Source organism: Sarcophilus harrisii, chromosome 2 (assembly GCF_902635505.1).
Source record: "Sarcophilus harrisii chromosome 2, mSarHar1.11, whole genome shotgun sequence".
In the NCBI taxonomy this organism is placed as follows: Eukaryota; Metazoa; Chordata; class Mammalia; order Dasyuromorphia; family Dasyuridae; genus Sarcophilus; species Sarcophilus harrisii.
In genome coordinates this window covers 57,542,680-57,553,279 of record NC_045427.1, presented here as the reverse complement: position 1 = coordinate 57,553,279, position 10,600 = coordinate 57,542,680, and the positions used below count along the sequence as shown (strand labels likewise).

The window sequence follows — 10,600 nt, the reverse complement described above, 5'->3', positions numbered from 1 at the left end:
TGAATGGTCAGCATCACTGAGGCTTTTAAAAAATGTTAGTCCTGTATCTGGAGGGCCAGATGCTTCCCTGATTTTCTAGAAATGTTAGACGTTCTGAGCCAGGCTTGGAAGACTGGATAGCGTGAATGGGCTGTACAATGCCCACCGGGCCTCCGAGTCATGGACCCACGGAGCCATCTGCCCACATCACCGCTGCGGACGCTTGATAGCGAAAGGATTGACTGAATGTGCCATTTGACAGATGGGGAAACTGTCCCAGGGAGAGGAAGTGCATTTCCCCAAGGCCCTAGCAGAGCAGTGGGAGAGTGGCGGCTGCCGCCGGGTCATTCCTTGCGGGATTCCCGTCTCCTTCTCCAGCTCGCTTTACAGATGAGGAAACGGAGGCAAGCGGGGTAAATGACTTGCCTGGGGCACCCAGCTAGGAAGTGTCCGAGGCCAAAGTGGACTCAGGTCTTCCTGAGTGCAGGTTCAGCGCTCTCCCCACGGTGCCTCAGGCTGCGGGACATTAACGAGGACTGACCCCCAAAGGGGACGGAGTTCCCCGTTACGGCAGGCGTCCGAGGAGAGGCTAGTCATGGGATAGTTTCGGTGAAGCTCGGGCCACTGACTCTGAAGCCCCTTCCAGGGACAAGCCAGGCCTCTGGCCTCAGCCCCGCCCGCGTCCCGGTCACTCTCCCCTGCTCAGTGCCCACGCGTCCCCCCGAGATCCGCGCAAGGAGTCAAAGGGGCCTCTGCCCCCGACCCCCCCTCGGGATACGGGCCTCTGCCCGCTCTCTGGAAGCCGGACAGTGGCGTCAGCTCCGGGCTCTTCTCGGGCCGCGCCGCGGGGGCTGCCTTCAGCTGGGCTGGGGAGGGGAGCCCCCGGACCAGGCACACGCGGCGGCATCCAGGACCGGGCAGAGGGCGCATGCGTGGCGGCTGGAGCCTTATGAATGGTGCGACTTGTTTGCCAAGAGTTTGGGAGCAGGTGGGCAGGGTGGGGGGGGCGGGGCAGAGAGGAGGCGGAGCCCAGCCGGAGAGGGATGGCCCGGGGAAGCCAGCGCATCACCACTAGAAGAGGTAGGCGAGATCGGAGAGAGCGGGCACGCGCCAGGAGGGGAGGAAAGAGAGGAGTGCCCCTACTCTGGGGAAGTGGGCGGGGCTCGAGGGGGACCTGGAGGGAAGGAAGGGGGCGGTGGGCTGGGCCTGAAAGGGAAGAAACGAAAGATGGGCGGAGCCTGAGGGGGATAAAAGGGAGGAGCGAGGGGAATGGGCGGGATCTGAGAGAAAGCCAGAAGGGGCGGGTTCTGTGGAGGAGGCCGACGAAGGGAGCGGAGACACGGGGAGGGGGCGGGGACGCGGGGAGGGGGCGGGGACGCGGGAGGGGGCGGGGCCAGCGCGCGGGCGCGGAGGGGCTGGGGGAGGAGGGAGGAAGTCACCGCGGCGGCGGCGGCGGCGGCGGCCGAGGGGGCGGTGCGCTAGCTCAGTCAGTGCGAGGAGCGGGCAACGGCCACGGCGGCGGCTGCTGGGGCGTCCCACGGAGCCATCCCCATCCCCATCTCCACGCGCGGGAGCCGGCGGGGCGCGCGAGAAACAAAGAGAAGCCCCGGGGCAGGGACAGGGGCCGACCTGGGAGCGCCCGCAGCGGCCGGAGGCACAGCGGGAGCCCGACTCCGGGCTCGGAGCTCCGGCAGGCAGCCCGTCGGCGCGCGGGCGCCAGGCTCGTCCCCTCCGCTGCTCCGCTGCCGCCCCTGACGGGCCCGCCCCGGGGCGAGAAGATGCCGCGAGTCGTCCCGGACCAGAAGAGCAAGTTCGAGAACGAGGAGTTCTTCAGGAAGTTGAGCCGCGAGTGCGAGGTGAGCGGGCCGGCGGCTCCTGCGGGGCGCGGGGGGGACAGGCCCGGAGGGGGAAAAGTTTGGGGTTCTTGTCAAACTCGTGCCTCTCCAACTTCCTGGGCGGCGGCGGCGGCGGGGCCGGACTCCATCCGCGCCCCCCCCCCCGGCCGGGGCGCCGCTGGGGGTCTGCGCCGCGCTCCCCCCCAGCGGCGCCCCGGCCCTGGCTTACCGCGCCCTCTTATCTGCACCCGGGCTTGCGCTTCGGATTTGACTCGTGATTTCTGGCCGCTCTGTCGTCCGCAGATTAAATACACCGGCTTCAGGGACCGGCCGCACGAGGAGAGGCAGGCGAGGTTCCAAAATGCCTGCAGAGACGGGCGCTCGGAAATCGTAAGTGTCTGGGACCCCCTCGCTTCCCCTCCCCTTCCTCCTCCTCCCCGACCTTCACCTCCCGCCCGCTTCCCGCCTCGCCTCTGCAGACCCCCGCGAAGTGCACGCGCAACGTTCGGCTTTTACATTTCCAGCCTGGGACACATCCCTCCTTCTCCTTTATTACTCCCTTTTTCCCCCTCCAATAGCTATACATACACATATACCTGTTGAACTTCGCTTCCCTCCAGACTATTAGTGGAAAACGTAGCCCAACGCTTCGGCAACCCGGAACTGTGCGAAGCTGTGAAACCCGTCGTACTTCCTATTCAGATTTTGAAAATATGAAACCAGATACTGACTAGTTTGTGTTTTAACAAGGAGACGGTTTCCCTGTCGCCTCCGTGTTTGCGGCTGTGTTTCCTAGGCGCCGCCTAATAAACAAGTTTGCCAGTGAATCCCTTTTTAAAGCGAGTAAAGGGTGTTAGGAAGAAGAGGAGCCAAGCTGAACAAAGAATTTATCGTTTCATGATCCTTTCGTTTTGTAGAGCAGGGTAATATCCTGGTGAGGCTCTGGGTGTAAGAGACCCTCTTCTATAATTCGTGTGTTGGAAAACGCTTGGAAAGCGTCTACAAGACTACCCCATTATGTATTCATAGATTCACCCCCTTAGCTGCTAAGTTAGGGAGTAGTTCCATTCTTAGAAGCTAGATTTGTTTCCCCAGGCTCGTCCTTTTGCGATTTGGGAGCTCCTTATGGAAAGGTCATAGTGAGTCTGGAAGAGAAGCCCTCACTTAGAACTGGAAAGCTAATCTCAAATGCAAATATCTTCTTTAATGAAGAAATCGTTCCTACCCCTTAAAGAGAAAAGTCCGGGTGCCCCCAAGAAGACAAAGACTACTGATCCTTGGACAGAGTGTTTAATGATTCACGGTAGATGGAACTTAAAGCATGTAGATCACAACCACATTGTGAGAGAGATACTAGGATATTTCTCTCCACTTTAAAGATGCGAAAACTGAGCCTTAGAAATAGGGAGTGACTTCACTGCAGTCACCGAGCTAATAAGTGGGTTTCAACTCAGGTTTCCTCCAAGACCAGCGATTTTTCTACTGTACTCTGCTACCAGCTCTACTTTGGTGGTAATCATTGGCAAGGGTGGATTATTTAAATCTGCACGTCTTTTTTAATTCCCTACTGGAAGCCTTGATCTCTTCCTTTACCCACTCCACAAAAACCCCAGAAATTTCAGGTCTTACTTTTTTAAGGGCTTCATGAAAATGGAATTAAGTGAAAGAGGAGGAGTGGGATGTACTAATAGTAATGTCAAGCTGCTGTAGCTGGCCCTAGGCCTCTCGTTTGTTTCTACTCCAGTTGTCCTGTTGAGGGTGCTAGTGAGCAACAATAGGGCTAAGTAGATAGAGGGGAGGGGGAAGCCCAAGACCTAGGCCCTAATGGGTTATTTAGTGCTGAGTCATAGAATCATAAAGCTGGCAGGAAACGGAAGAGATGATGCCATTTCACAAATTCAGAAATTGAGGTCCAGAGAGGTATGATGATTTATCCAAGGTCTCACAAGGAATAATAGGGGCATTTTATAGAGATCTCCTGACTCTTAGGCAAGTTCTCTTTCTACGGTACCAAGCTGTTTGTAAACTTGGAAAGTAACAAAAACATATTTGCTGATGTAACTGAAGGTTTGTTTAATGGGGGGAAGGATTTAATTGTGTCCACTTCATCATGTAGAAAGACAATTTTGTACAAGTTAGGTTATATTAGAAGAGAATGCTGAAGAAATTATAAATATAATTAATTAATCTCATGAAGAATTTATGAAGGTTAGCCATTTAAGGTGGGGTAGAAAGGGAACATTTTTTCAGTATTTGGGTAAGGTGGAGAAGGTAAATTAATGGACAGAAGTATCAGTTTTGTTTTGTTACTGACTTAGTCTCATGAAAAGAGCCTTATTTTACCTCACTGGAACATAGTCTTTCAGAATACTACATAAATGAAATCTATTTATCACCTCTCATCCATAAAATGTGGAGAGTCCAACCCTCCCTATCTCTTGGGATTGTTGTGTGAATAAAAGAAGCTAGTCGATGGAAAACACTTTCAAAAATAAAAGCCTAGACTACACTGTGGTATAGAGGGAAAGCCCCAGAATCAATCAAGAAACTTAATGTTCTGATTTTGGAGTGATTTTGATCAAGCCGCTTCTCAGGGCCTCAGTTTCCCCAACTGTGTGGGGGATAAGGTGGATCAGAACATTTCCTGGTTTGCTTCCAGCGCTAAAATTCTCTAATTTATATATACTTAATATGTTGACAAGAATGGCATCTAGTGAATATGTGGAACAACGTTTTGTAGCCCAGCTGTAGGAGTAACACTTTCTATATAAGACCAGTCCTGTTATATGAAGCTTTTACTGCTTTATGCTTATGTTTTAGGGGTATAAGTTGACCTAAAGTAGATCCTAATCTTCTTAGTGTAAACGGTGTTACATGATTCTCTATTTTTTATGAATTTCTCTTTCAAGAGATCTGGGATGATTTTTTTGTTTGCATATCTGGGTTTAAAAATTATATGCCTCTTCAATTCTAACAAAATTGTTGAAGATCAGAGAAAGTAGACTAATTTATTAATTTGATGCTTATAAGGAGAAAATTATTAAATACTTGATTTTGCTGAATGATGCTGGGTTTTTCCTTGAGGGCTAGTTTATTATTTTTTTTTAATTAAAAAATAATTCTCAACATTTTTGCTATTGTTAAGGGTTTTGTGGTAATTTACATTTTAAAAACATATCAAGAAGGTTGTTAAAAGTTCATTTTGAACTGAAATTTGACCTACTCATCCAAAACATGTATGAGCTGATTTTAAAGGCTTTGTATATTAATTTTAATAATGGTATCCTCAGTTCTGTGGTACATATTGGCTTTTATGATTTTTAATTTATGAAAAGCTTATTACAAGGGAGGATTCTTTGGAGAGAGAAGAACACCATTGAGAAGTGAATTGCTTTCAATGTATATTTATTTTAAGCTTTAATAAAACAACAATGAAAAAAATCAGCATTTGCTTTCTAACCTTTTGACTTTTTTGGGGGAGGGTCCCCCAATATAAGAAAAGTGATCTTTAATAGCAGACTTATTAGTTAATGTAATAAATTGCCCCAAACTACTCTAAATTCTATACCTTATTATCTTAGTGAATGGCAGCTCTAAGCAGGATAATAGGAATAAATGAGAGAATTTTTTAATACTTGCTGATGAATTTCATTAAAAGGTATAAGGCCTGGCAACATTGTGAGACTCTTCTACTTTCTCTGTCCCCTCAGAACAGAAAGAGTGAAGAGAAAGTTGGAATCTATGAGGCACAATGTTTTCCATTTATATTAGGTTCTTTTCAGTGATGATGGGGTGGGCTAGATTTGTTACCTCAGTCTAGAACCTTTTCTTTGAATTAACGTTGATGATTTAGCTCTCTCATTGGTTGTGTATCCCAAAGCAAGCGACATTTTAGAGCCAGACCTGAGACTTATTTTAAAAGTTGAATTGCAAAAGTACATATTCCATTTCTACATAAGATGTGACTTTGTTTGGATATTTAAAATTTATAGCAGAGTTGGAATAATACTGGGGGGAATCTAACTATTTCATTTATTTTTCTCTTTGGACATTTAAGTACATTGTCTGTAAATTTTTAAATCTAAACTGGTCTATTTTAATCATCTTCTTTGAATGTAGAAGGATTAGGAGAAGAGATAATAGGCAGAAAATGTATTCTTGAAATTAAAAATTAAACAAGAGTTAAGGTGGTAAATCTATGGGCTATATTGATCTTTACCTGGCAGAGGCTGTCCGCTGGGGTCCATTGCCTTAGTAGAGGAAGACATTCATCAAATTTCATTTGCCAAAAGTTCCACTCTATTACAAGGACTGTTGGAAAACTAACATTCATGGATGCTTAATACTGCCTTTGCTTTGAATAAAATGATAATTAAAAACTGGCATTTATATAAGGTTTTCAAAACTCTTTATAATGAAAATCTTCCTATTTGCATTTTTTAGAATGCTGAAAGTATTTTCTGCTTTTATCAGGCCATTTTGTTTCAGTTGACATCTTTCCATTCAGTTTTTTGACATTTATTCTAAAATACTGGGGAAAGATTAAAGAATAGTATAATCATGAAGAGCCATGACAATGTTGAGACGTATTTAAAATATGTATTATCTGTTCAGATAAAGGAACTTTCTGTAAATGAGAAGAAAATATGACTTTGCAGTAACATACCATCAAGGGATTCTGTTAGAAAACAGCCTTTAGTTTATATTCTTAGGTAACAGGCATTCATAGTATTGAGATCTGGCAAAGGTATCTTTTGAGGGAATTTGTATCGTGTAATGGGTTTTTTTTGTTTGTTTGTTTGTTTTTGTTTTTTTGTCTTAAAACTGTGTTGCTATATGGCAGCCATAAAAACTATTGGAAATTCTTTAAGTGAATTATAATACCATCATGAAAGAGAATTGTTTCATTACACAAATATCAAAGCTAAAGGCATAACCATTTTTAAATGAACCTTGATCTTTGATAAACCAGTTAGATTTCTTTAAAATGTGTGATAGCCTTGATAATTTTATGTATAAAAATAATTTTTAGTTATTGTCGAAACAGTGGGAGGGTAAAGAAATTGGTGTGCTCTATTTAAAGGACTCAGTCATCTAAGGATTTTATAGGATTTCCAGCTCGAAGGATGTTGGGGATTCTTTCCATTCCATAAATAAGGAAACTGAAGGCCAGAGAAGGAGAGTGTCTTGCTTTGGGCTCAGTACTGATGAGAAGCACATTGCCTTTCCCACTGTAACCTACCTGTGGGATTTTTCCCCCCGAATCACCTGAGAAAGGCGATTTGTAAGGGCTTTGTAAATCTGGCATTCCTCTTGTTTTCCTGGACATTTAGATCAGAATCTCAATCTATTAGGGACTAATCTAAACCAAACTTATTTCACACGAGGACATTGAGATCCAAAGAAAGGGACATAACTCGCCCAAAATCACACAAATATTAAGTGGCCAGGCCCAGGTACTTTGACCTTTCCATTATATCACACCGCTTGACTTTTCTTTTTTAACCAAATTATATATATGTTAATTATTAGAAAAAAATTTAAAAAGAAAACATGTTTCAGCTCATTAGAAATATGATAAATTTTGGCCTTAACCAATGTGACAACTTGGAAAACTACTAAAGTTGGAGTGAAGACCTGAATATAAATCTCAACTCCAGTACTGAGGATTTTCTTAATATAGAGGACTCTCTTTCCTCATGCCAGTAGGTTTTCCCTGCAGTATGTGGTCTTGGAGACACCACTAAGTATAACCAGAACCAGATTAACATATAATTGGGAAACAATTAACAAAATACAAAAATTCATAGTTAATATTAATGTGGTTTTGTAAGTCAGTCTATGGCCTCCTTTTCTATATTAGTTTGACACCACTGGCCTGCAGTAATAAGAGGTTGTAGGACTTGGCCAAGGTCATACAGCCATTATGTGTCGGCAACAAGACTTGAACCTAGGTGTTCTTGGTTTCAGGGTCAGCTCTCCATCCATTAAACCATACTGCCTTGTCTGTAATATGGGGGTAATACTTGTATTACCACCTCACGGTTCTTGGGCTATTTTGTGCTTATTTTCACCATTTGAGTATAAGCTCCTTGGGATAAGAACTGACTTTCCCAATTCTTAGGACAGTACCTGACACATATTAAATGCTTAATAAATACTTGTTGACTTGATATAATATTTTAAAAATCTTTACAATTACTAAAATAGTTGGGGGGTTTTGCCCCTAAAATAAAGGGCAACTCCTGAACAAAAATTTTGGGATTTGGAGGGTAGGAGCTGGAATCCTGACCTTCCACCTTTCTATATGGCCTTGGACAAATTACCTGATCTTGCTGGGCCTGTTTCCTCTGTGAAATAAGGTTCTTGGGCTCAGTGCTTTAAGGTCCCTTCCAAATGTGAATACCTCCTAGGAGATTTTTACATCCAATGTAAGACTAGTTCTGACTTGAAACCAAAATTTTTAAGAGCTTTTCTTTGCTCCTTACTTAGAAAGAGACGGACACCAACTTAATACCACTTACTGATATATTCACCAAGTAATATTTTCATTTGGATGATGGTAATGTTTGTCAAATGTTGTTCTTCAGATTTGGGGTTTTTTATTAGTTTCCAGATTATCCCAAAGAAGTAAGGATAGTGTTGTTTCCACTTTGTGGTTTAGAAAACTCATTCATATAAAGCTAAAATTCATATTGTTAATAGTCTCAGAACATATGATGATGTTGGCCAATCATTTATAAGCAGTCTTCCAACTATATCATGTGTTGGGTGAATATTTTTATAGTTAAGTTTCATGTTGCTTTCTCCCCTATTTTTTACTCTCTTACTAAAAAATACTTTGGGAGATTGACAATTTCTGTCAATTTTAGAATTTTGGCAATTTTAGAATTTGGCTATTGCTTTCAAATATTTAAAAAGTGAAAATTTTATTTGTATCTCAGTTTCATGCATTTTTAGCACCAGAGGATTATCTTGAAGTAATTAGTAAATGGAAAGAGTAAATGGATTTCCAGTCAGAGCCACTTAGTTGAAGATATGGCTTTGCTAGGCTGCCTGTGTCACCTGAGCAAATCAGTTCATCTCTCTGGGCCTCAGTTCCTCCATTTATAAAATGAGAGCTGAACTATTTCATCTCCAAACTCTCTTCTGGTTCTAAATATGTGATCCTACTGTTAGCACAAGCTCATCATGAAGCCAGAAAAAAATAGAGAAATGTCTTATTTACAAATGCTTTAAAGACAAACAAAAAGTTCTGGGCAGTGTTTTCTTTTTAAATCATGGCATTCTATAAAAATCTAATTCTTTAGATGTTGGGTGATTTGTGTGTGTGTGTGTGTCATAATTTTGTATTTTAAAAATAACCATTTTTAAGTGTAGGGTTGATAGCCTCTAGCTCAGATTTTGCAACGTGAGATTCTAACGTCAGCAAAAAATGACCTGAAAGAAAGTATTGATTCCATGTCTTATTTTATATCTAAGCAGCCAATGGCAAATGTCGTCAAAATGGAATCAGATGTTTGTAACTTAATACTTAAGAAAAATGATGAGTGTGTGTTTTTGACTTTAAGTATTCCTTTTGCTGCCTGGCTTAAGACATAAACTGATGTAAAAATAAATGACTGCTTGCATAATTTATGTAATGTCTTGCTCCTGATCCTGTTTGTATTGATTTTTCTAAAAGGCTTTTGTGGCCACAGGAACCAATCTGTCTCTCCAGTTTTTTCCGGCCAGCTGGCAGGGAGAGCAGCGACAAACACCTAGCCGGGAATATGTCGACTTGGAAAGAGAAGCAGGCAAGGTAAGAGAAATATCTTTGCATTTTAAAATAACTAGTTCTGTGACTATAGACTGTACCTTTTTATAAGTAGAACACAAGTGTATTACATCATGGAATGGGGAGGCACATTGCATGTCATTTTGTTGCAATGAAAATGTTGTAACTTTCCAGTGTTTTCTAATGTAACCATTTGTTATAAAAACTTATAGTTCACAAAGAATTCTGTACTGTGCCTTCTCATATATGACATTCAAAACTTTATCCCTTTAAAAATGTTGGAAAAAAAGTTTTTTATATCGATTAACTGCTTTAAGGAAATTTTATAGCTTCAAAATTTGACTTGAGAAAACTGAGTTCTGTAGGTTTTAAAGAAATGTTTGCTCATGTAAAAGTTTTGAATGCCAATTGTTTAAATTTCGGTTCATTTTGATTTGAACAAAAATAGTTTTATTATGACAGATGTGAATATGTATAAAAGAGAGCAAGAAGCTTAAGCTATTTTTATATCACTTTAGAAAAATGTAAAAACCCAGAAAAAAATTTAACTATCAAGTGAAGAGAGCAACTTAATATTTGTTTTGTTTCCTGTGGGTTAATATAGAGAACACTGAGGGAAAACATTGTATAAAACATAACTTGTAAAGTTTTAAACTTCTTGGTTTTTCTTCTCTTTCCCTTCTCCTTTCTACCCCTATCTCCATCTCGCTTAATCTTAATAAAAATTTTCAGGAAGACAAGTAACTCAGTTGGGACGTTATTTTAATGGTAATAATTGAAGTGTGAGCATAGGATATGAAAATATAATTGGAAATACTTTGAACAGCAAACCCCTACCAAAATTGAAATGATCTCAAATGAATTTTTAAGATGCACACCTTTAGTTGATCTTTGTTAAAGTGTTTCACTCATTTTACTGTGGTGGTTGATAAATGAATTCCAAATTGTATACCAAGATATATAATTTGGAGTTTAGCATAGTATAGGTTAGCCATATTAAAGTTCTAGA

At 42.3% G+C, this 10,600-nt stretch overlaps 1 protein-coding gene across 6 annotated transcripts in view; it reads left to right on the top strand.

Annotated features, from left to right (window-relative positions):
- Nucleotides 1-1,420: 1,420 nt before the first annotated feature.
- The window catches only part of CBFB (core-binding factor subunit beta), a 90,007-nt gene continuing 80,827 nt past the window's right edge, over nucleotides 1,421-10,600 (top strand). For 3 of the 6 annotated variants that reach the window (XM_031950312.1, XM_031950316.1, XM_031950315.1), the window contains exons 1-3: nucleotides 1,425-1,835; nucleotides 2,118-2,204; nucleotides 9,499-9,615. In XM_031950312.1, coding sequence (XP_031806172.1) covers nucleotides 1,758-1,835; nucleotides 2,118-2,204; nucleotides 9,499-9,615 — 282 coding nt within the window. In that variant the 5' untranslated portion in view covers nucleotides 1,425-1,757. Of the gene's footprint in view, nucleotides 1,836-2,117; nucleotides 2,205-9,498; nucleotides 9,616-10,600 lie in introns of all 6 variants that reach the window. The other 3 variants (XM_031950314.1, XM_031950317.1, XM_031950313.1) reach the window with 2 other exon arrangements.